This window comes from Homalodisca vitripennis, chromosome X (assembly GCF_021130785.1).
Source record: "Homalodisca vitripennis isolate AUS2020 chromosome X, UT_GWSS_2.1, whole genome shotgun sequence".
Lineage (NCBI taxonomy): Eukaryota > Metazoa > Arthropoda > Insecta > Hemiptera > Cicadellidae > Homalodisca > Homalodisca vitripennis.
Genome location: NC_060215.1, coordinates 58,083,588 through 58,111,138, shown reverse-complemented (window position 1 = coordinate 58,111,138; position 27,551 = coordinate 58,083,588). Strand labels below are relative to the sequence as shown.

General features: G+C 29.3%; 2 protein-coding genes across 2 annotated transcripts in view; both read left to right on the top strand.

The window, feature by feature from the left end:
- The window catches only part of LOC124369041 (serine/arginine-rich splicing factor 1-like), a 63,636-nt gene extending 56,243 nt beyond the window's left edge, over nt 1-7,393 (top strand). Inside the window, exons 5-6 of the transcript XR_006923035.1 lie at nt 1,062-1,168; nt 7,379-7,393. The gene's annotated coding sequence lies outside the window, so the exon portion shown is untranslated. The remainder of the gene's footprint in view (nt 1-1,061; nt 1,169-7,378) is intronic.
- On the top strand, nt 1,062-26,226 carry LOC124369040 (phenoloxidase 1). The gene is made up of 13 exons (XM_046826721.1): nt 1,062-1,168; nt 7,379-7,507; nt 10,366-10,558; nt 11,624-11,847; nt 12,411-12,613; nt 13,287-13,437; nt 14,679-14,780; nt 15,827-15,991; nt 16,632-16,760; nt 20,045-20,233; nt 22,285-22,420; nt 23,982-24,214; nt 25,891-26,226. Exons 2-13 carry the CDS (start codon nt 7,397-7,399, stop codon nt 26,140-26,142), a joined length of 2,088 nt encoding a protein of 695 aa, XP_046682677.1. The 5' UTR covers nt 1,062-1,168; nt 7,379-7,396; the 3' UTR covers nt 26,143-26,226.
- The last annotated feature ends 1,325 nt before the right edge of the window (nt 26,227-27,551 follow it).

The following is a 27,551-nucleotide window of genomic DNA, read 5'->3' as shown; positions in this document are numbered from 1 at the left end:
TTCAATATAGAATCTTGATCAATTTATATATTAAGATTAACATTTATTTTTGTAATGTGTAGTATTACATTTTATGTAGTTTGTTTTGCTTAATATCAGGATTAAATTCTTTTTTACAAAAATTATTTTAATTAGGTAAACTGTGAAAGGCTAATATTTTAATTTAATCCTTGGATAATACACAAACTGTAGAGTAGCATTGTCAATGTGTATGTATAATTTTTTTTAATTTGTGCGTTTGTTTTATATTTTTTAAATCAGCCCAATATGAGATTTAGACCTCTAGGGACCTTAACTGATGTATATTTTAAAGTAAAAGTATATTCTACTGTAAAATTATTCTTGTTATTCATGTGACTATTTCTAAAAATGTTTTTTGTATGTGAAGAAATACATGATTTTATTGATCTTGGACTATCTTAGATAACCTAAGATCACTCAAATAACTTCTCTGTGGTTTTGTAGAGTACATACCCTTGCTTGTGCCAAGCAACAATGCTTAACACGTGCAAGATTATGTAATCTACTTGGTTTACAACAAAAAAATATTGGAGTTCTAAGTTTAACATGTGTAGGTCTCAGTGCTTCACTGGACCTAGGATGGGTGGATGGATGATGTTTCTTGAACTAAATTTAAATAATTTTGTTTCACTTAGTATAACAAATCAGAAACAAGTGTCATTAATTTTCCACTGCAATTTTAATATTGAATATTATAAAAATTGCTGTTTGGTACAGAATTAACAGTTAAACCTTAAAATGTTAAATACTCTCAAGTGATGTGAAATATTTTCTGACGTCTTAAAACTGTAAAATTTATAAAATATTTTATGTGTTTTCTTGTTAATATAAGGTAAGCTGAACAAATATTGTGAACAAGCTACGTGTTGTCTCATCAGTACCTTAGATGAGCAAATATTGTCAAAGTACAACTCAACAGATTTGGTAATTGTTGAATACTTCAGTGATATAGACATTACTGTATTTAATTTGTATTTCCTAACATACATGAAGATCGACTTTGTGTAAAGAATTCACTTTAAAAACATTCAAATTTGTAGTGACAAGGTTGAGGTTATCAGTGAAGTGCAATCACCACATCCTGCCAAAAGGATATATAACGGGTGCTGTGGCTACAACACTCACTCGCTCAGGATTTCTGTAGCAGGTTAGTCCTCCAATGCACTACAATCTTTCCCCCCCTCTCCCTCCCTCTTTGTTACTTTGCTAGTTTACTATGTAACATATTAATAATTCTTAAAATTAAATAAATATATTTTTCACTGTAGTTTGTATTTTATCTTTATTAGTACAATAAATTACTAATAGATTAGTAATAAGTAATAAATTCTTTACTAACTAAATATTAAATAGAAAAAAATTAGTTGGCACCATCAATTAGTACCAGTTAAAACACAGCAACTGTAACAATAACTAACAAAAAAAGTACAGTAACTTTAAAGAACAACAAAATTAAAACCAACAATTAACATTGTAAAAATGTGGCAAAAAAAGTTTTAACATATGTAATCACAATATAATACGATTCTTAAAACAATTTGATAACCATAGATAACTTTAAAGCCAACTGCAAAATATAATTTTGAATATTTTGTAGTACATATGTAAATACATACTTAAAATGTTTACTTAGTCTTCAGTAACTGATTATAGAATTATTCTTATCAAGAGTATTACTTCAGTTTTTATCAAATTGGATTTCATACATACTTGAGGATTTGAAGACATGTTATGTACTAGGTTATAAAAATATATATTAATAAAAGTTAGTATTTTGAGTTAGTAAAAGGAATGCTGGGGGCTTTAGTTTCCAACATGTTGATTTTTATAATTATTAGAATGTTTTATAAACTTCTTAAGACACTAGGGGTGTTGTGAGTATAGAATACATATCTAAGAGAAGTCCGAGTATAATCCCTTTAAAATGTAAAATCATTACTGTTTTTCCACTGAAAAACTCATATCATTTTCTATTTTTTCCTTTCACTTTAAATCAAAATATGTATGTAGTTAGTATGTGATGAAATTGAGTCGACAGTCAAAGAATTGTATCTAAATGGATACATACCTGTAAAGAGTTAAAATACAAGTAAATTATACAGTTAGGCACATGTTTTTATGAGGTTTGTTTCAAAGGTATTTCATAATTCGATGAAGGTCCGCAAAAAAAAAAAAAAAAAAAAAAAAAAAAAACACACACAAAAAGTGCCAAATTATCCTGGTTCCATGTTATGTATATTTTTGTTTTTATATAAATCTATCTGTTTTTTCAAATCAAAGTATTAATTATTATAAGACTATATGCAAAGGCAGTTACATTCTTTTGTTAAAGTTAGTTACTCAAAAAATTTGTAGTATTACAGTATAATGTTAAAACAAAAAGAATACCAGAAATTTTCAATTACACCTTTGAAAATGCAATTCAATAATAATAATAATAATTATATATATATATATATATATATATATATATATATATATATATATATATATATATATAAAATTATGTGTTTTTAAGCAACTTTACATAGGAATGCGGATTGAACACATTAATAAATAATGGCATATTCTGTCGAGTAGTACTATTACTATACTAATTCTTTAAATAGAATATTAAATGTGTAATATGTAAGACGCTTTGCAACTCTATGTCATCCAAATAAACCAATCAATTAATACCAATATCCTAAATAATATAGTTTTAGTTTATTTATGTCTCTATATACTGTATAATTAATTATAAAAACTGAATTATATATATTAAACCCTGTATATATATATATATATATATACATATATATATATATATATATATATATATATATATATATATATATATATATACAGGGTGAGTTTTTTAAAGTGATCCAATAGCTAACTTTTTAATTACACGACTTAGTACCACACTTTAAATTTGGAACTTGCTCAATTTTAAGTTTCACTCAGGGATACACTTTCAAATTTTTTGAAGATGGCCGCAATTTTCCAATATGGCGGTCAACTTTAAAATCTCTTATGGAACACCCTGTATTTTATGTTGTTTTTAGATTCTACTCAACAAAATAATACATTTTTGCTTTTGAGAGTTTTTCAATATCTCTAATGGTTCAGGAGCTACGTGGACTGGAAGTTTTCATAATTTTTGTCAATATGGCGGCCAACGTTAAAATTTTTTATGGAACACCCTGTATTTTATTTAGTTTTTATATTCTACACTACAAAATAAGACATTTTTGCATTTTAGAGTTTTTCTATATCTCTAATGGTTCAGGAGCTACGTGGACTGCAAGTTTTTATCATCAGTCCGAAAAATTCCGAAAACTTGCAGTCCACGTAGCTCCTGAACCATTAGAGATATAGAAAAACTCTAAAATTCAAAAATGTCTTATTTTGTAGTGTAGAATATAAAAACAACATAAAATACAGGGTGTTCCATAAAATATTTTAAAGTTGGCCGCCATATTGGCAAAAATTATGAAAACTTCCAGTCCACGTAGCTCCTGAACCATTAGAGATATTGAAAAACTCTCAAAAGCAAAAAATGTATTATTTTGTTGAGTAGAATCTAAAAACAACATAAAATATAGGGTGTTCCATAAGAGATTTTAAAGTTGACCGCCATATTGGAAAATGGCGGCCATCTTCAAAAAATTTGAAAGTGTATCCCTGAGTGAAACTTAAAATTGAACAAGTTCCAAATTTAAAGTGTGGTGCTAAGTCGTGTAATTAAAAAGTTAGCTATTGGATCACTTTAAAAACCTCACCCTGTATATATATATATATATACAGGGTGTTTAATAAAAGTGTTCCAATACTTTGGGGTTTTGTTCTACACATAAAAATAAGCAAAAAAGTTCATATGAAGGTATATCCTAAAACCTTTATTTTTCCGTCTATCTGTCTGTTTGTGTTATTTTATAAAAAATTTTATTTTTTTAACCAGTTAAGATCAAATTATGAAACTTCAGAATTGCATTAAACTTTAGTAGAACTTTTTGAAATTAAAATACTAGAACAATCCTTTTACTAGTTTTAAAATGGCGGACTTTTAAATTATTCCACCAACATAACTCAAAACCGACTGAAGGCCGCCATTTTGAAACGGGTAAAAGGATTTTGTTAATATATTATTTTATAAAAGGTCTAACAAAGATTAGTAAAATTCTCAAGTTTCATAACTTATCTTAACTTGTTCAAAAGGTATAATTTTTTTGATAAGAAACACAGATCGATAGACGGAAAACTAAAGGTTTTAGGACATACCTTCATATGAACTTTTTAACCCATTTTTATGTGTAAAACAAAATACCGAAGTATTTGAACACTTTTACTATACACCGTGTATATATATATATATTCTAAAAAGTTTAAATTTTGGAAGAATTTAGTATGCAAAAATACTTGTTTTGGCTCCAATGAAACCCTTTTTACTTTCTCTTGCATCTGTTATAGATGGCATGTAGTTTTGTTGCATGAAAAGTAGAATTTTGTCTGTTAGTGATGTTTGTATCTGATTTAAGATACCAAGTTTAAAAGTTGTTTATGGAAAAGGTTTGCTTATGAATGTGTATGCGTGTTAATAGGCTGAGAATTGGCTGTAGGCAAATAAACATGATTTGACCTAATTTGTTATGTCCAAACAATATATTACGCTTTTTTTGTTAAACATTTTCACTATTTAAAATTTGATAAAACCGTTAGATGCTTGAAAAAAATTGAGAAAACTATATATTTACAAAAAGTCTAAAAGTGATAAAATATATATAAAAGTATTATATTTTAATTTAGGATAAAATGCAATCTAAGCCAAATACAGACCATTTGGGTTGTATATTTTTATAAGATTCTTTGTGCAATACTAATTTGTAAATGTTACCATAAAAACCTTTTTGGTCTTTTTCATTTTTTTTTTAAATTTTCAAACATACGAAATATTTAATTTTATCTTAAAATAATTTTATTGATCTATGCAGTAGTGCCTTATAAAATGGCTCCAGCTATTTTGATGATATTCTTACCACTGCCCATTAAATGGTTAGAAACATTTATATTCAAAAATTGTTTTAATTGTTATTTTAGTTTTGATTTTTTTACAAAAATACAATTGTAACAATAAGGACACAAATGATTTCTTAATTTAGATTTCTCTGAACTCATATCTGTATGGAAAAAGTTGAATACAATGCCCATTATGCAAAGAGAGACCGTTTGTACTTATATTGGGCATTATTTACCAAGTTATAAAAAGTTTTATTTACAATAAGATTTATAGGAGGTAATTTTTTTTAAAGTTATGTAGTGGACTCCTATCAATCATACTGTATTGATTCATCAAGTAACATTGCTGCTTCACATAATATTTTACCCACTGCACGCCACTAATGTGTATTTAGATGATTAGAATGATCAACAAAATATTTACATAAAAATAAAAATTGTGAAAAATAAAAATGTTTTGCTTTAACTCTTAAGACAAAAAAACCTTCCTACAAAGGTAAACATGCTAACATTGACATTTTATACATCCAGTTTTTCCGTACCAGTTCTGGAACCTAACCTATGAAGTGAAATTTGTGACAGTTGAGATAAATTGAGTGAGTAAGTAAAAGCTGATATGTATCAATATATTGTTTAAATGAAAAACATCTTGTTGATTATAAACAATTATGAAAACATCTATATTTTTAAAACCTAATAATAAAAATATATAGACTTTGAAGTTGGGAAATTCAAAAATATTCTAAATTCAAATTAAAACCTTGTTTATTTGAAATTAGTTTTTGTCCAACAAATAGATAGATTGTTTTGTAAAATATATATATATCAACATCAATAAAATAAAACAAGATATTAAATAAGTATAACAATGTTCAGTTGCAAGATATATAATTCATTCAACCTTAAAATCTTCTTATAATCTTTTATTCTTTGACGACGGCCTCCTCCAAACATATCTTGCTATATATTTTGTAGTTGGACAGAAATACTGCAAATAAAAAATTGAGATATTTTAGAGATTTAGAATAAATCATAATTTAATCAACAAATAATGCAGATCACATGATTTTAATATCAATTTAAAGTAAAGAAATTGTTGAGCTTTTGTAAATGTACTTAGTTTTATATCTACACACATCACATACTCTAGAGCTTTAATTTGATGGGGTGGAGGTAATTTGGTTGACATGGAATCATATAAAAAATTGTCTTTTTTATAGTGGAAAAATGTGTTAAACACTGAGTGCACATACTAGTTTGTGATATTGCACTGGAAGTATATTGGGCTTTTCTATGCTGTATGATATCACATGCCAGTTTTTCATATAGTTGTTATTTATTTATGTTACTGAAACATAATAAAAACTGTTTTAATGGTTTTGGTTAACCTGGAAATTTAATTAATCACGCTATAATTAAAAGTTTTAAAAGCTTACTTCGGGTTTTGTATATGTTAAAAACAATAAGTAATTTCACTGAGGGGTACAATACTCTTCTTTTTAGTATTCTGGTGCACTATTATTTTTATTATCAATGTAAACCATTTGGATTAAATGTTATAAACTTTTAATAAATGTATCGCTTTTTTAAAGAAAAATGTCACATCTAGATCATAGAAGAGGTATAGCAACCACATAAAAACTGATGTACACAATGTTTTTGGAAATATTACAAATTTTAGCTTTTTTTCTAGATTATTGATTGAAATTTGACACACCAGAAATGAACATTTTTCATTATTAAATTTGTATTTGTCATACAGTGAAAGCAATTATGGAGAATCGAAAATACTCAAATTGATTCCAAACTTGCTTGAAACAGAGACGACTTCATATAAACTGCCTCTATTTTTTCGCACACATTTAAAAGTAGACGCTACAATGTTGTACTCAAAAATTAAAAAATCAATTACCAAGTTTATTTTTTTAAATATCTTACATGTTAAAATGGTATACATTTTCTTTAAGTAAAGTGTGCAAGAAATAAAAGATCTCATTCACTAATGAATACAATATATTCTACCAAAGTATAATAATTTATGACTAACTTTAGAATGAAGTTAAAAAATAAATTAAACTTTAAACTTCATAGTTTAAAACAATTATAATAAGATTGTTGTGGATATTATTTGAGAAAAAAAGTTATTAATTTAATAACAAAGTATCAAAATTTAATTATGACAATCTATAATAGTTTACTTTATTATTTATTTAGTTTGGATTAGATTAAATTGAAATTTTCCTTCCCATGCTGAACTAAGACTTTTCAGACTATATTATATTACTGTAGCAATACATTAATTATCCTATACTTAAATTGAAATTATTATAAAAATTAATTATAATGTTGTTTTTAATAGTATTACTGAAGCGTCAACATGGAAAAAACGAAACAACATCTTCTCCTGCTTTTTGAGCGACCTTTGGAACCTGTGTTTGTGCCCAAAGGGGATAATCAATCAGTGTTCGATGTGCCAGAAAATTACCTGGTGAGTATTCACAAAATATCAAAATCCTCAGTGATAAGTTTTAAATTGTAATATAACAGTAACACGTTTTTGGCCATGCTATGACACCTTTCTCCTACAAACTTATTATTATTAATGGTAATGTGTTACAATTAATATTTATACAATATAATTAAATAGGGCAATAGAAATGCTAGATTTACCCGTTAGACATCACGTGGTATATGAGTCCACATCCCAACTGTTATACTGTTTAAAATAGTTCTTTAGAATAATTGCACTACTCAAAGTCTAACTTGGAAATGAGTAAGTTTGGTTTTTTAGAACAATAATTAAATTTTATTGTTATTCGTACTGCCATATCAACAAATACTAAATAACAAAGAAAAGTAATTGATTGGGCAATATGAATACTCACCAAATGCTTTTGTAATAGATTTGTTACTATCCATTAGAGTACAGTAGCAATCAGGCAGTGCTACTTTTGAATTCTTTTTATTTCAAGAAAACACTGCTTGTGTCTTAGATTTATCAGTTTAGTGTTGTTAAGCACCGAGAAACCAACCAGCTATTAAAATCATGTTAATGTAATCAAGTCAAGAATTTCAATTCGATTAGGTTTAAACTGTCTGTTTAGATGTAAATTTTATTTTACCTTTAGACCTAACTGTTGAAAAGATGATAGAATTATTGGGTTTTGTTGAATTTTATTAGGTATCTGACTAAAATAAAAAATAAAAAATTGTGTTTAAAAAGGGAGAACTAAAGATACCACAAAAATGGTGTTGTAATTGAAATCAAACTGAATTAATGAACATTAAAGGCAGTAGAATATTCAGAGAGACTGGCCAGTGTCCTTAAACCATTTTGGATAAATAATAAAAGTCTGTGTTTTGGGTTAAGTTTTACCATTTACTTTAGTACAGTATAACATTTAATTACACACTTCATGAGCGTTTTTATCTTTTAAAATTTAAATAGATGTTGAGTATGTTGTGTGTGTGTGTGTGGGCGTGTTTGCTTAAATGGGTGACCACTGAGTGATCCTGTCCTTGCAGCAGTCCACCTGCGTGGCGTGGCCATTGGTGGTGGTTCGGACATCACCTTTAAGTATCTTCAGAAGTCAGAGAGGGCTCTTTTGCCCTAACTTCACCTGGTGAAATAAAACATTCTTTATCACTACACTTTCTATTTAGGAGTGACAGATTTGCATTAATTATTTCCACCCAACCCTGAGACTAGGAAGAAAACCTCTCTAGAGTTATCAGCAACCACAACGTGGTAGATGACCCGCCTGTTGAAATGTAATACTATGGAGGCAATATCAGAGTAATTCTAATCTACATTCATACATTTAATACAGTAGTTATTCAGTCAGAGCCATCAGTAATCTTGTTTATTATTTCATATTACTAAGTAGAAATCAAATTGAACGTTAATTAAGAGCTAATGTTATCCATTGCCTGCCTGATTAATAGACAGTACCTTACATGAGTTTATGTGTTTTGGTATTTTTAAGAATGTTTAAAACAAATTTTAATATGTTCTTACTAAAGTTAGGACCGTTACTTACTAAATATGGGACTAAGAAAAGTAAATGTGCTTGTTAGTTTGTGTTATCTCCAACAACATAGTAAATTGGTATGTACTTTATTTATACATGTTACTAAGTAGTTGATGACGAGAATATAGTTGTATAAGAAACTCTTCCGATAAATAAAATTCATTAAATCATTTCCCAAAAATGTATACACATATTTTAATGTCTATACCATTGCCGAATAATATTAACCCTGGAACTTGCGGCCAAATTCCTCTCAGTGGCGGAGTATTTTTTGTACATCGTACTTTACCTTATTATATTATCATAGGTATAATATAAATAATTATATACATTGCATACCAATTTATTCAGAAATTTTCAAGGAATATTCGCCTGATAAATTATAATTATATATGTCCTTTAAATGTTGTTATCGCATGCTTGCAAAAATTAAAATAATAATTCAAAGTTTTTGATTTCCACAAAACTTATGATTGGTGATGTGAGTAAAACAAAATATACAAATGGTAGAGCAGTAAAACCAAAAAGTGTACAAGGTTTAAAATCTTTCTACATTTTGTGGCCAAATAAAATAAAAACATTAATACAGATAGTAAAATTCTCAACTTGCGGAAAAAGTAAAACTTTAATGTTCACTTTTTATTATAACTAATTTCACTTTTAGCTTATAATGGTACAAAATAAATTTTACTACAAAACATAAAAGTTCTCGAATACTAGAGCGAGTATGAAAGTTACAATCCATTGTTGTAATATAGCTCACCTAAACACACGTTCACAATAATATCAAAACATACAATTGCTACTCATAATACTTCTAAATAAGAAACAACAACATCTGATTGGTGTAATAAAACCAGCTGGTTCATCACAGCTGTTGTAGTACGAGGAAATGTTATAGTTCAGAGTTTACAAAACATATAGACATCTTACGGAACAAAAAAAATTAAAAGAAAGTTTATTATTTATTTAAATTAGACATTTCTATGTCTATTAGTATCAATACCGATACATTTTGAGCATGTTTTAAAGACATAATTACAAAAAATTAGGCCATGTTAAAAGACCCGATATCGGCCGGGGGCTGCCCTGTAGAAACTGATATTGAGTTTTTGCCAGTTTCAGGGTTAAAAAAGAAGTTTATCACAGTCGTCTCCAATATAAATACAAGGTGATGGTTTTGGCCCCAAGACTTAAATCCTGGAAGTGCCATTGGTTTTATTGAGAACCATTTAGTATCTTATATTTATATTTTAATTTTTTGTTCATGAGTGTAAATATTTTTCAAAGATTTGTAATAATTGGAATTTAACAGGTTGATCGTTATCGTCCTCTCCAAGAAGAACTTAGCAACCGGTTTGGAGCAGATACGAAGGAACACATTACTATCAAGTCCGTTCAGATTCCTGATTTGAGTTTGCCACTCCAACTTGGCCGTCAGGAAAACTTCTCTCTCTTCATCCCTTATCACCGCAGAATGGCTTCTGCCCTGATTGATGTGTTTATGAGTATGTATAGAAAATGTATTCTAACAGTTAGCTTTGTCATACTTTTCATTTTCTGTGTTATTCATTGAGTAGTAAGTGAAGTATTGTCGTGGTTATTTACATAATTATTGAGCTTTATAAAATAATACACAGTTTGGCATGCTTTTGTTTTCAGCAGTAGATTTGGAACAATTAGGGCAATCACTCCCCTCTCCCTCATCATTTGCATGGCTTTACTTTTGAGTCATTCATAATTAATTAAAGCATTCATCTAAACATTCGTGAAGTCAGGAAAGTGATAGTCTGCATTTTCACACTTACTCCCACAGATTCACTCACAAACTAAGTTAGCTCACTCAAAAGAGATGGCGTTTTAGAGTAATACAAAAGTCAAAAACCTCTTTACAGATTACTGTTTATTTTATATTAGCAATCATTCTGTTGATGTTATATGTAGCTATTTTTTAGACCATGTTCCTGTAAATTTTCAGTTATTTTGTCATGATTTATTAAAAAAAGGCAGCTTATGACTAACTAGATCTTCATGTATTTATCAGTAAACATAAACATACATAGATGCATTTTTTGAGAATTTGAAACACGTTGGAACTTTGTTTCTAAATATCAGTCTGTAATTGTTGCATTTATAGCTTTTTCACAGATTCCATTCACTTTATATTAATTTATGATACCATTGTTCTTAATAAAAAGAATAAAACAACATGAGCGGCAAAAAAGTGTCAATTATTATAAAAACTATAATTACAATCCAATATAAACTTAAAATATTATTCAGGATATAACATTTTTGAAAATGTTAGTGCGCACACATCAAGCCAAATTTAATTCTATAGCCATTCCATACACTTCTTGACAAACCAAATTATACTTTAGCCAACTCTTAATAATGCAATGCTTAAAAATCATGCTTTCTGTTTCATACACATCGGATTTATTGATTTGAATATGTTGCTTTTTAAAAACCAAATAGAATATAAAATCAAATTATCATAATATTGAATTTGTGTACTTTTGTAATAATTATAGTGATTTATTTAGTTTAATTGGATGACCATTGCTTCTTAGGCCAGCCAACATTAGATGACTTCTTGTCTCTGTCTGTATACACTCGTGATCGCATCAATCCCTTCATGTACTTCTACGCACTCTCAGTTGCCATCCTACACCGACCTGACACCAAGAACGTTCCTGTGCCATCGTTTGCTGAAGTTTTCCCAGAGAAATACATGGATTCTGCTGTCTTTTCAAAAGCTAAAGAGGAAGCAACTGTTGTTCCTGATGACTCCCGTGTAAGTAATTTTATATTGTTCAGTTGGTTAAATGATATTTACTTGCTTTACCACAGGAACTATACACACTCCATAATCCCTCATGTGAAAATGAGTGAATCACTCATTAATAAAGTGGTTTACTTTACCTTGCTTCTAAAATATTTAACTGAATTCCAGTTCTTAACTATGGCTTAACAATTCCTAAACACAATCTACATATTTTAACAAGGCTAAAATGTCACATTTACATTCCACAATAAATTGTTCTGATGTGTAATAATATCCATTTACAATTATTATTTTTCTACGACATGTTTGTTATTAAATTTGATGTCTTTCATAAAATTATAATTTATTCATATCCAGGTAAATTAAAAACAGTTATAATTCTTTCATTTTTCTTGTGACAACAAAAACAAATGTGTGATGAATTCTTTATATTGTTATCGTTTATTTTAAAAAAAACCTCTTAGGATGACAAATAGTATTAATATTGTGTTTATATTTGTTAACAATTACTTATACATTTATATTTGTATATACAACTAACTGACTGTATCTTACTCCATTCTCTTTTATAGATGCCTTTAATAATACCTCGAGATTACACAGCTTCTGACTTGGATGAAGAACATCGAGTTGCATACTTCCGGGAAGATTTAGGGATTAACTTGCATCATTGGCACTGGCATCTGGTGTATCCATTTGAAGCTGCAAGAAACATCGTGAACAAAGACAGGAGAGGGGAACTGTTCTACTACATGCATCAGCAAATTATGGCAAGGTTAGCATATTTGTAAAAACATGTTGCTTTCATAGCCTAGATAGCATTTTTTTTTATTATCATTATTGAGAATTTCTTAAGCACTTACCATATAAATTGAAGTTATTACATAAACACCAATTACAAATAAATAGGCTAAACAGAAAAATACTAGCTGTTAAAATAAAATAAATAAATTTGTCCTTTTCACTTTTAGTTTTAATCTTTAAGATGAGTGTTTCAAGCAGATCTCAATACTAGCACAACACTCAATGCAAAATCGCTCATTGTCAAAAATATTTGGATTGGTGAAGCCTTATATCAATGTTATATAATTCTGTTGTTGTAATTTCTGAGGCTGTGTTTTACTTGTTGTTGTTATTTGTTGTTTGTTTATTTGTTACATACCTGTTTTAATTTGTTATTTATTTATTTATATTTTAAAATAATTTAAATTGTGGCGTGACTGTTTTGGCAACTTCATATTTTGGGTACTGAATTTTCCTTGTCTGGACTTATGCTAATTTTTATATTTTATACATGACTTGTGTCGATGCTCGTGTAAGCTCTATGACAATAAACTAATTCTTATTCTTATTCTTATTCTTAATATAATTGATTTTTAAAATAAATATAAATAGTATAACATACGTTTATAAAATTAGTTTCACCTATAAACTTTTATCATGAACAGGTACAACTTTGAGAGATTCAGCAACAACTTATCTAGAGTGAAGCGCCTGTTGAACTGGAGAGAACCAATCCCAGAGGGCTACTTCCCTAAGCTGGACAGCCTGGTGGCTAGCAGAGTCTGGCCTCCCCGCAATGCTAACACCATATTATCAGTAAGCAATTATTTAAGTAACTACTAGTTTTAATGAATGCATCTAAGGGTGTTGAATTTATCCCAGTAAAATGTATTAGAGTTGAAAATAATTTTGGTATTTTTTAAAATTTTAAATTGTAGTTTTGGGCAGACTTTTCACCAGTATTAGACTGTACATCCACTAAGAAGTTGGAAACAAACTATTGCTATCTAAAGTTATTATAAACCCATAATTTAATTTTTAGAATATAATGACAATGAAAATTAAGGAATTATTTTGAAAGTATAAGATTGTAGTAAAAATTATACTGACCAAATTATAGACACTAATATAAACGATAATGATGAAAATGTATAAATATTACTTTACTATTTAGAAGTTAGTGATCATTGTAATATATGAAATGTAAAAAATATTACAAAAATATGTATACAATTAATAGAAAATATACAACTTTTTGTGTTAAAGAATTAAGTGTCTCATATTATTTTAAAATATAAAAAAATAGTCATTTAATAATTAGCAAACATGCTTTTTCAAGATATGTATCCATAGCCAGTTATAAGAAGTAGTCACTTATCTCAGTCAGTCCCACGACTGCCTCTCCATTTTTTTCTTTTTTACATTGCTAGTAACATGAACAGAAGCAAACAAAAAGGGGAAAAAAAAGAGGACAGGAAAGGATTGATAGGAAATAAGTCGGTATCCACAATACTGACTCTTGAGTCACCCTATTCTTACATATGGGATGAAGGAATGTAGTCCCTGACTTCAAAATCCCTTCAGTTGCAGAAATCATCTTGTGCTGTCTATAAGACTTCATATAGCTGTGTCGAAAAACCTTGCAGTGTTTCACTTAGCAATTGGGACACAAGACCCAGACTTGAAAAACCTTGTGCTGTAAGATGACCAAATCCTGTACCAAGTCATGGAGCATGATGAGAAGATATTATTGGCATTAAAAAAGTAAAACTTTGTATAGAATGTATAGAATGAACTGAACATGCTAAACAAAACCTTTATCATAGCATAGGGATAAAATAGCAGCTTTCTAACTGAGAGATCATTCAAATTCCTGGTGAGTAAATAAATTTTGCAAATTGTTCTGGATTGTTTTACTCTAAAAGCATTTGATCTAACTGGTTAAAATGCTACTGGCATAGAAATAAATGACTATTTCTGTACCTTTTTACCAAATGAATAATCTGTTCAGTTTTATTCCCATGATCGGCTAATAAACTGTGTTTTAAATGTTATAGGACATAAACCGAGAAGTTGACCAGATCAAGTTTGATATTCAAGACATGGAAAGATGGAGGGATCGTTTCTATCAAGCTATACATACTGGAAGTGTTACTTTGGTTAGTAGAACTGCTAGAAATTGTACTAGATAATAGTTATCACATTATATATATTTGTCATATATTAGTGATCCACTCTCATGCACTTTTGGATTATTTACCGTATTATAAAAAATCTTCATCCTCAGACTTGTAGATATCTAATGTTACTTATGAAAGTACTAACTTTTGCAGTTGTAACTTACTAAAACAACTGCAAAAATTATTTAAATTAAATTTAAATAATTATTTAAATTTAAAAATTATTTATTTATTTATTTTAAATTATTTATTTATTTAAATATTTAAATAAATTGTTGTCTGTTAAAAAATGCAAGACAAGACCTTTAATCCCTATTGGTTTTTGGAAAATATAATTTAATTTTTTACAGTGAATTCACGCTGTGAAATTGTAATTGATGTTATTATTTTTTGTAAATCAGACAGTAAACAATTAATATTTTTTTTCTCTTCAAGTAAGATATTGAAGCCTAAACATGTTTGCTATCGGAATTACAGTAGTAGTATTTAATATTTTTGTGAAAATTTGAATCTAATTCCTCCTGTATTGGATGTCCTGTAGTATTCTTGTCTTATAAATTTTTATTTTATAAATTATTTTAAATAAAAATTAAATGTTCAAGTTTTTAACTCACTTAACTAGATATTTAATTTGAAAATTAAAATGCCTACACTCTCATCCCAATACATATATTATTTAAACAGTACCATCCTTTTACAATTTACATTTACAATTCAGATTTCCGAGCGCAGTGTGAGACAGAAACAATTTATTTATAAATTGAAACATTCTTATGATAAAGTAAGTAACTGAAATAAATGTATGGTTTAGACTAAACTAGCAATCATGCTGTTATATCAAGTCCTACAATTATTTAACGCTACAACAAAACTTGTAACTTTGATAGGTTATAAAAGAAAATAAGACTAAAAGAGGATTTATAAGTTATTTATTAGTCTAGGTTTATTAGTCTAGGTCAATATTATTGTTTAGTAATTTATTTGTTATATATGTAAATTTGATTTCATTTCCTGTTTCAATACAGACAAATGGGCAAACAAGACAACTGGATGAGGACACTGGCATTGATTTATTAGGCAACATGATGGAATCCAGTATCTTGTCTGTCAATCGATTCTTGTATGGTGATCTGCACAACATCGGACACGTTGCCATTGCTCTGTCTCACGATCCCGATCATCGTCACCTGGTTAGTACCATAACAACAATTCAAGGTATAAAAGCAAAACCCTGCACATTAGTCTGAAATTCTAATTTCTGTGTCATTATTTATTCATCACCTTCTCAGTGATACATTAAAGATCAGCTAGATCTAAGAAGTAAGAATAGGAATTGTTTTAAATGTGTTTATGAGACATTTAAAATCCATATAGTTTTGAACATCCCATTAATAAAAGATTCATAAAATGTTAATAGAAAATAATGGTGTGACAAAAGTAGCTTTTTCTTCAAAATTTGTGTTCCTCAATTCTTCCTCTCCTTTAAAAATAGCTACTTGCTCTCACTCATTACTTGCTCTTACCCATTACTTAATCTAGCACACTATTTAATTTAATTTTTTTTCTAAATTGTTCTCACTTTCATAAGACCTTCAAAATAATAATACAGGTTTGACCTAAACTTGCATTTAAAATTTTCTACTGGCTCCTCAAGGACAACTTGACTCTTAAGGAAACAAAGAATCACTGAAGATAAAACAGAACAGTATTTCAGCTCCTTTATATTTATGCACTGTGTTTCATCCCATTCCCTATGTAAAGGATGAAATACAATTATTTGTATACTTTACATTTTTAGGGAGTGCTTAATGTTTTTGAAACTGTTAATAGGAAACATTTGGGGTAATGGGTGATCCTGCTACAGCAATGAGGGATCCTGTCTTTTATCGCTGGCATGCCTTTATTGATGACATCTTCCAAGAACACAAAAACCTTCTACCACGCTACGATGTCAATCAGGTACAGTAGTTTTTCTATCATAGTCTCACTCAACAATTATTAAATAAACTAAGCAGACTAAGCGTAAATAAACACTAATAACACATTTAACATACGAGGTGTGTCCAAAAAGTATCCGACCTTGACATCTGGCATGCACTGATGTTACTCGGCGGCAACGGCAATCTGGTCCCCTTCAAAGTACTCCCCTCCACAAGCCACTACCTTATTCCAACACTCCTCCCACTTCCGGAAACACTCCTTAAATTCATTTTGCGGAATGGCTAACAGGCCCTTCGTCGCATTTTGTTTTATTTGTTCAACATTGTCAAATCTTTTTCCTTTCAAAGGAATTTTTATTTCGGAAATAGCCAGAAGTCACAAGGAGCTATGTCAGGACTGTAGGGAGGCTGTCGTAGTTGGTTGATGTCGTGTTTGACCAAAAAATGCTGAATAAGATTTGAGGAATGAGCTGGCGCGTTGTTGTGGTGCAGGATCCAGTCACGGCTTGTCCACAGTTCAGGTCGTTTCCTTCGCACTGCATCTCGTAGCCGCCTTAGGACCTCAAGATAATACTCCTTATTCACTGTCTGGCCTCTTGGAGCATATTTGTGATGAACAACACCGTCCTGGTAAAAAAAAAAAACTGTCAGCATTGTCTTGACATTGCTTTGACTTTGTCTTGCTTTTTTCAGCGGTTGCTCTTAACGAGTTTTCCACTGTGAAGATTGAGCCTTTGTTTTCAGGTTCTTAGCCATAAACCCATGACTCATCACCAGTAATAACTTCATTAACCCTTTGACTAGTAATCATGCAACGCACTCGGAAGTGCCCTACGTGCCTCCTGCAGTAATCCTGATAGCCTGATAGAATAGTTGTTCCAAGTAGTCAGTTGATTATATTTCTGTTTGTGTAGTGAATACAGGTTGTAACCTCACTTTTACGTTACCGGTTGTCCTGGTTGTAAATGTTTTGTTGTGTTTACCGTGAGTAAATAAACATGGCTGTTTGTGTAATTACTGATTACGTGAAATAGCACGAGAAAGACTGAGGAAAACCCACCAGTCAAAGGGTTAAGTGGTATTCTGACATTGGCGACTCCCTTTAGATTACCATTCTATAATTTTTAATTCTTTAGATAGAAACCTATAGTTTGAAGTGGTGGCATAACTAAGGGGATGAGAGGGATAGAACTCCCCAAAAGCCCTGAATAATTTAAAGGATATGCGTATAAAGCAATCCAACTTGTTTTGAAATGCAGCAGTGAAATGATTACTTTGAATTAAACCTATCTTATTTATTTAAATTTATTTTTTTAATAAGATTAATTCCATAATTCTCATTATGGTGTACTCTTTAATCAGATTCATCGTTTCAAATCCAAGTCCTAATTATGTATGCCACTGTTAAGACGAAGAGGTGTTGTGAACTTTCTCGTTATTTATACTAGATGTAACACATCTAGAAAACTATAAACATAATTAGTTGTAGACATTTGTTTATTGGGAAATATTTACCATTAAATTATAGTTTAGTTCGTTTTAAAATTAATAATTATTAAAATGAACAAAATAAAACTTTAACTATTCAAAAGGATATTTTTCATTGAACATGGATGTGCTGTTAGCAGATTAAAAACAGCTTTTCAACAACATTTCACGTTCATATTCAGCAGAAATTCTATTAAAACCATTACCTTTGATGGATTTCACTTTGTTATTAGTTTGTGGCCGAAAAAATAATGCTGTTCTCATCCTGCTTAAAACATTGAACAATGAATAGTTGTGATATAAGTAATCAATCTAACCAACTATTCTTGGTATTTATTATTGTAATAACTCACGTTTGTATAAATTTTACTCCAGCAGGTATGAGCAAGAGATATGGAATTGCAAAATTTGTTTAGGAATAATAGGAGTTAATTAAAGTAACTCAGGTACTTTTAAACAAACACACAGTCATAGACATATAAAACTAAATGTGTGGCTTTTAAATACTCCAAAGTTAATTTTAATTAAAGTTACATATAATAGAACAGTTTTATATTTATTATTTTGTTATTAGTAATAAATTAACTTTTTCCTTTTTAGGACAGTCATTAACCCTTTGAATGCTGTATCTATTCTAATATGTTACCTCCGTAAATTGTCGGCCTGATTTTAGTATATTTACGCGCTTTTTAGAAAAAAATTGATGTTTTATAACCACTTGACAGATTTTCATAATTATTGTTTAGTTTTTTTCAATTAAATAAAGAATATAGTACATATATTTTTCTGGTAAAAATTATACACAATATATTTTTAATATGTATTAGTACAGTTTGTAAAGTTTTTTTATAAAATCTTGTGTTTCATTCAAAATTGTCCATGTGTATTATTTTTTAGATGTTTTTTAGCTTTACCACGCGAAAGCCTATGAAATTGTAAACAAAATGTATGTATAATATTATATTTTCCAAATAAAAACAAACAAAAATTTTAAATGATACAACACTACCTCTTGATCATCAGCACCACCTGGCCTACTACTGACAAAATATTCTTGTTAAAAGCCTGTAAGAGATGGTTCTTATTTTCTGAAAAGCTTTCTTCATTCATTGTTACAAATAAAAGAATCAAACAAAGCACAAAACAACACTTACTTACATAATAAACAAATGTCGTCAATAGATTTTCAAACCTGTATGCACTAGGCAGCAATACTGGAAACCATAAAACAAGCAAAAGCTTGTTGTTATGGAAACATCCAACTATCAATACTAATATTATTACACTAATACATGTAAATCGTACACTGCTTTCTGATTTATTTTTACATCGATACACAATTAAGGAATTAAGTAAACAATGCTACTAGCTAAATACGTAATCTGCATCTGACGAATTCATTGGCTGACATTCCATAACAACATCATAGTTAATTATCATTCCAAAGACCTTTGAGGAAGAAAGCAAAAAGAGGGGCACTAATCGATACATCACAACATATAGAATACAGCCACATGGTTACTCGTATATTTCAACTATGTACTTCATTAAATATCGCCTGAATACGGATCATCATGTCAATGGTAATTTACAAGGTTTTTACCACATTTTATATGCCAATGCTGTGGCACACAAAGAGTTAAAAACTTCAGTTATATTATACACATTAGTTATAAATAACAAATTTGAGAACATTTATGTTAGTTAGTTTATGTGATTGTATTCAGCTCATAATTTTAAAATACTGATAATGAAATGTAATTTATTTAATTATATTAAAAATACTCATTTTAATTGTGTTTTATTTGATCAAAGCTGGGATTCAATGGAGTGCAGATGAAGTCTGCAGAAATCAATATTCAAGGTCAAGCCAAGAATCTGCTGCTGACCCTGTGGCAACAAAGTGATGTTGATCTATCTCGTGGTCTAGACTTCACACCTCGAGGAAATGTCTATGCTCGCTTCACCCATCTACAGCATGTACCCTTCTCTTACAAAATACAGGTATTCTATTTACTGTGTATATTTTGTTAGAAGATTAGTTGGTTTGACGAGGTTCAAGGCTAGTTTTCATTACTGAACCCTGCAAGATCTCTTGTTTTTAAGTAAAGGAGAGCAAGAGCGTGAATGAGTAACAGATATATTTATTTTGATGGTCTATTACAATTTTGTCTTTCTAATTCAAATATCCACACTAAAACGGCTTTGAGACATCACAGAATAACAACTTATGCCCTTTCCTCGAGAGCAAATAGTTCAACATCTATCACATATATTTTTATAAAATTCCTTCAAGTAGTCTTACACTGTGGATCTTCTTTATTAGCATAAGATTTTTACTGATAGGATGGACAAAATTACAATGTTTTATATTGTTGACATAATTCATTAAAACAATTTTTAAAAACAAATAAATATTAAAACTGTTAAAAGTTGGAAAATTGAATCAGCAATAAACACAGTAAGAAACAACTAAACACAGTAAAAAATAACCAAACACATTAAATCTGTTGCTTAATGAAAATAAAACCACTCTTGTCAAAAATCCAATAACTTGAGTGCAAATCAGCAAATTCCAGTCAAATTTCATGATAATACATTTTTAGGATTAGTAGCAGATAACAAGCTCAATTGGTCCTTTCACGTTGATAAACTAAGTTCTAAATTAAGTTGTGGTATTTTTGCAATTGCAAGGTTATCTCTATCTTATAATTTAATAATGCTTAAATCTACTTATTTTACATTAATCCACTCACACATCTCATACGGAGTGGAAGTGTATGAGTCAATATCGCTCTGTAATATGAACATAATTTTCTAGTGTCAAAAAAAGCCATAAGAATTATGTTAAATCTTAATCATGATGCATATTGTAAAAATAATTTCACTGAAATGGGAATAATGACGGTTTACAGTCTCTACATATATAAAAATGTTTTGTATGTGAAACATATTATTGACACATTACCTACAAATTTTGGCAAACATAGCTATAACACAAAAAATAAAAACATTTCAAAAATAATTAAACATAATAAAGAAATTTTTTAAAGAAGCTATCTTATATAGTAATACAGTTTTTAACTACCTCCCAATATTGATAAAAAATTAAATAAATTTGTAAAAGTTAAAAAAAATCTTTAAAAGCATTTATTTGTAGGCTGTACAATTTTAATGAATACTGGTGAAAAATAACTCATAATTTTGTACTTTGTTTTTTTACTTTTAAGTGAAAATTGACACATACGGTTGTATATTTGATGAATAAAGAATTTTTTTAATTGAATTGAATTGAACACAAGTAATACTGAGTTAACTGGGGAGATTGTTTCTTATTTGATTTTGTAAAAATTTTAACAATTTTAGCTTTTAACTTGTTGAACTTTAGACACCTGTATTAACTGAGAATATAATGTGTCATACAACGTTCAAAATCAAACAAAATATTTACAATAATAACCTACAGCCACTTTTTATATATAGTTTATTAACTTTATGTTTAACATCTAGGGATGATTAATTCCAAATTTCAAAATTATGTGTCCTTACCTCTCTTTCTGTATGATGTAAACTTTGTAGTATTGGGATATATAAAGCCCGTGATTGTGACTAACATTATAAATTATTGTTAGTTTCATCTGTTATTTTCTTGTTATTCTATGGTTTCAGATTATTAGATTAAAAAGTTTTAGCTTGCAATTGTTATATAATGAAAAAGTTAAGGAATTTTATGTTTATTGAAATCCAAAATTTATTAAATTAGAAACATCATTTTTTAGTCTTACTTTTTTCAACTTAATACATATGTGATAGATGTGATACAATGTTTAGACAGATTGTGTAGAAATAAATTATTGAAATGACTCTCATATCTACATTCCGAAAGAACTCTTCATATGTGTTCACAGATTGTGTGACCTTCAAATCCTAAACATTCAGTTTGTGTTTTTATGTGTGTCTTAGACGAAGACCTCTATTCCTAACAGAAATAAAAATATTCTTTAGTTTATGTTTGTATAAAATGAAAATTTGTTGTATATTTCTTTTATATTTAGGTTCAAAACAGTGGACAACAGAGGCAAGGAACCTGTAGAATATTTTTGGCCCCTAAGTTTGATGAACGAGGTTTACCTTTCTTGTTCAGGGACCAAAAGAATCTGTTTATTGAGCTGGACAAGTTCACTGTTACTTGTAAGTACTTTGTATCATATTTATAATTAATATGAGAAAGCAACCAAGTGTATCTTATAAGTTCATTAGTGATATATAGTGTAAGGATAAAATTCAATAGAGTAGTCTTACACTTTGGTCTCTGTATCAGATATCACTTTGGATCTTCTTTATGAAATCTCTCTAATAATTTTGAAAATTAAGAATAAAATGGTAACAAATTAACCATCTCATACTGATGCAGTAATGTATTCATAGGTGTATCCAGGGGGAGTTGGGGGTTGTAACACTTCCTCCATTGATAAAAATGTTCAAGGTATATTTTAACCAATCAAACAATTTAACTTGTGTTAAACTGAAAGTACAAGTATACTCGTAGTTGAACAATGTGTCTTAGTTCAATTTTGTTTATACATTTTAACTATAACACCTAACATACAGTAACACACAAGACTCAAGCCTTAGGTTTGAATTAATAGTGCTGAAAGCCAGGGATTGTTATTAGTTGATAGGAAAATCAGCAGGCTTACTCTGAAAACTATCTTCTATGGTCCACTGATTGAAATAAAACATAAAAGTACACATTTTCCCCATAATTAGAAAATTTTCTATTGCACTGCAATCTCTCTTAACTAGTAGAGAACATTCTAGTTGCCTGTTCAATTTGGGTTGCAGAGTCACTGAATCTGAGCCATGTTATGTGAAAGATTTAAAAAAAAAAAATGTTGCCTATACCGTGCCTATCTGACAGATCTCTGGTTGACACCTGTAATAGTTTGTCTAAAACTGTTACCAAAAATAATGGCACTATAATTAGGTGATTTTAGAATTATTTAATTTTTAGATTGGTCAAAATTATCCTTCCAGGTAAAGGAGTTATTGAGTTGGGTCCATGCAAGTAAAGATCCTGATCCTAAATGAGAACACATTTACTCCAAACAACAATTTAAAACATTGAGTTAAATTAAACTTAAGATTACTCTCTCAGCAAAAATAGTCATCTATATATGGGTTTGAAATTATAGATCAATTTGCAAAATTACAAAAAGGAAATGTCTAATGGAAAAAAATTAAAATAAAAGAGAAATTAATAGAAAAATGTACACTACTCACTCAAAGAATATTTTAAAACATAAATTGTTAAATATCAGAAACCGTACGGTAAGTCTGATAATAGAGTTCATTTAACAATGAATGTTTTATTTCACATGTAATATATTAGTGTGTTTCTTAAATTCTCAACTATATTTGAAAAGAAACTATTTTTTCCATTTTAAAATATGTATTCTAGAAATCTCAGTCCTACTTATGAAATATTGAGTAAATCCATGAGGTAATATTAGTGTGATAAAATGATTGTATTCACATTTGAGTATTAATTATGTTTATTTTAAAATTAGCTTATATATGTTCTGTTTAATACTGCATTATACTAATGAGAGAAAGTTATTTGTAGTAAGTGTTATCCTATGCTCTATTAACTTTTAACACTGGTTGTATATTGCAATAGATTCAATTTTTATTTTTCCACTTTCATAATGATGAAAATTGTATCCAAGTTGAGATTATTTTTGTCTTTCAGTGAGATCTGGAAACAACACAATTAACAGAAGATCAAAAGAATCATCTGTCATTATTCCATTTGAGAGGACATTCCGCAATCTGGAAGCAGGAAGACCTTCTGCTGGTGCTGGATTGGAGGAATTCAACTTCTGTGGCTGTGGGTGGCCTGAACACATGTTGATACCTCGAGGAAACTCTGCTGGATTGCTGTGCCAGATGTTTGTTATGATCTCAAACTTCGAGGGTGATAGGGTGAGCATTAAAAATAATATTCTCATAGTTCATTATAAGAAAACAAACAACTCAATGTCACTGCATTTTATATTAGAAGTGGTAACATAAGTAACTAATTGAAAGTAACAGGATCTTTTTGGACATTTTCCATCGTTCATTGATACAAAAATTCAGTAACAGTAACTGTTTTGAAATCTGCAGTCTTATCTCTTCCTCAGGTTGATAATTAACTTAAAACATAGCTATAACCTGAATTAAAATAAACAATCATACATTAATTAACTTTAAGCAAAAAATTAACTAACTGAGTTTGAATTATGTGAAAATATAAAAACACCTGCATGAGAGCTGAAAATATCTGTGTTGGATTTTTTATACTGATGATATGTTCAACAAAACCAAATTTATATGATAAATGGTAAGACCATCTGGAACTTTTAAAATGTTGGCAGGTTATTTACTGTTATTTAAAAATCAAAAGTATCCTTTTCAAAGATATAATAGCAACAAACTAATAATAGATTTTAAAAATTGCAATATATTCAATGGCTTATACCAAGAACGAAATAAAGAGGAAGAAATTTAAAATAAATTATGCTATTTTAAAATAATAATTAAATTGCATTAATTATTATAAAATTAAATTTTGTAAGTTCTCTTTATCTTAAACTGAACATTAGTACTTCATGAAAGCTCAGACGTATGTACATAATTGACAGGTAAAATGAGATATAAAAAGTCCTCAATTGTTAAAATTAAAATGTAATGAGTACAAAAAGCTAATATTATTGTGTTCTCTAGTTTCATCCAAAATTTAGGAATTTGAAAACAATCAGTCATACCATAAATTATGCTTTAATGTTTTATTGCAGTTCTTCTTCTGCTCTGTTTAAAAGTTAGAGCAACATAAATTAAAAAACTATTATTTGGTAAACATTTCATGGTTTAAAAATGTCTATTCTTTAAAATTCTTCAACTCTCAAAGTGCAGACATGTGAAGTTAGCAAACCACTCAGTAATGCTACGCGAGATTAGGTGAGCATTTACACCAAACAACATAACATCTATAACGGTTCATAATTCACAATGTATTTTATATAGTAATAAACAAGAAAAACAGCACTATTAATTAATCCACATACCGTCTTTATATTTTCCTAAATGCTGTCACTAGACTACAGATGATGTTTTAGCTAAGCATATTGTCAGCTAAAAATGTTGTGCTTACGGAAGTCACTATTTATGCGAGTTGTTTTGTTGTTGTTAATAACTAAAGTAGTTTTTACTTTTCTTTTATGTGTTTTAGATGTCTTAAAAGTTGCCTGTTGAATTGTTTGACTTTACCAGATTTTTATGGATTTTCAGTGCACACAAAAATACATGTTTTGTTCCTAGTTTTGTTTTAAGTTGGGAAAATTTGTCTTTATTTTGTGTAGTTTTTGCTAAATATAAAAGAATTAAACGGAAAAACTTTTCTCTAAAAAAGTTTATATCTTTTTAACATGCATTAGTAAGTTATTGTTTAATTATTCTGTAACTATTGCTGAAAAAGATATTTAAAATGATACACTTGGTTAATGTTTATGTAATTATTACTTACTTTCAACATACGCTTGCAAAAGAACATGTAGCACTACTGGTGAATATAGTAAGCACTTGAAGGGCTTAGAACTTAAATCTGATATATGCTACAGGTGGATGTAACAAATTCACCTGGGAAAGCGTGTGAGAACAACGCAAACAGCTACTGTGGCTTACGGGACAGCAAGTACCCCGACAAGCGCTCCATGGGATACCCATTCGACCGTCTGCCACGTGATGGAGTCAACACCTTGACGGAGTTCCTCACACCGAACATGATTGTTACCGACGTCACCATCCGCTACACAGACCGGACTGTTACACCGAAAATCGCAGGACAGAATCAACAACCTGGACAAGGCTGAACCTAATTCATGATTTAATCTCTTTTTGCTTTGTGTACTAGCTTGCTTTATATACTATAGACAATAAATGCATTTTAAAACTCATTCATTTTATTTTTCCCTCAATATTATAAAAAGACTACCAAAGATTAGGTTAGGTCTATAGTAGATACATTTTTGGAATCATTCAAATGAACATTTACACCAGGACAGTCCATATACATTGATAAAATCCTAATTAATGGAGGGTCTGGGGGTTTAGACCTCGGATTACAATTACAGTGAATGGACTTATACAGTCGATGTTAGATTTTGATTCAAACTATAAATTGCAATGTTTACCAAAAAAGATTTTGTGCTCTTTGATTTTTTTCATTGTTTACATTAGTTTTGTTTTAAATAGTAATTTTGTTATTTATATGTAAAATTTCCACTAAATAGATATAGAGAAACATCTATTAAAGATAGTATATAGGGTTATATACTATCATATATAGGAAGTCATAGGGCCCTTGAGAAGATAGTAAAATGTAAAGGGGAGAACGGTGCAGCAGGTGCAAAGTACGACGGAATGTTTTGATTAGTTTGGTTATAGATGACACATGCTCTGTACATTCTTTGTATATATAACAGTGAAAATTCTGTTTTTACAAAGAATTCCTGTATATTTTTAATAGTAATTATATTCAAGACAATTTTTTTTCTACTACACTTTTACAAAACATCTTATATTACTTCATTTGGTAAGTAATCTTTATTTAAAACTGCAGTTCATTATCGGATGATCAATTAAATAATTCATAAATCGATGATTAAAAATCAATTTAAGTAAAAAGAATATAATTATAATGCAACGAATTAATTATTATTTTATTAACTAGTTTCTATTTGTTTTTGAACAATTGATCAGTAGCAACATTCAGCAGGATGACTGATGAGCATAACTGCATTATATGTAAACATCTGGGTTCAACTTTCAAAACAAATTCAAGTTATGGTGAAATAGTAAAAATCAGCCCTTAAAGGGGTTACTCCCTCCACATTTTACTATCTTCTCAAGAGCCCTATGACTCTTCTTATACACAGGTATCTTTAATAGATGTTTCTCTATCCAGTCACATACTTGACCATCAATACCACGTCTCGAGACCGCATTGACAAACGCCTGAGTGCCTGTATTGTCAAAAGCTCCTCCTCCTTATGGCGCCTCCTCAATCCTGCATACCAGTTGATACAAGGCTGAGTTGCATGATCTTCCTGGAGTGTACGCATGCTGATTTGGGTGTAGAGGGCGCTCCAAAAGAGATCCCTCCCAAACAAACTAATCAACCATCTTCTCCATGGTGTTGAGAAGAAAGGAGGACAGACATATTAGAATAAAGGACTTAGATCGATCCATGCTAGACCTCCCCTGCTTCGGCATAAACACT

Excerpts from the sequence above, each read along its gene's own strand:
- LOC124369040 (XM_046826721.1), top strand. The coding sequence starts at position 7,397 with ATGGAAAAAACGAAACAACATCTTCTCCTGCTTTTTGAGCGACCTTTG. Across the intron at positions 12,614-13,286 it reads CATCAGCAAATTATGGCAAG|GTACAACTTTGAGAGATTCA; the intron begins GTTAGCATATTT and ends TATCATGAACAG. Across the intron at positions 24,215-25,890 it reads CAAACTTCGAGGGTGATAGG|GTGGATGTAACAAATTCACC; the intron begins GTGAGCATTAAA and ends TATATGCTACAG.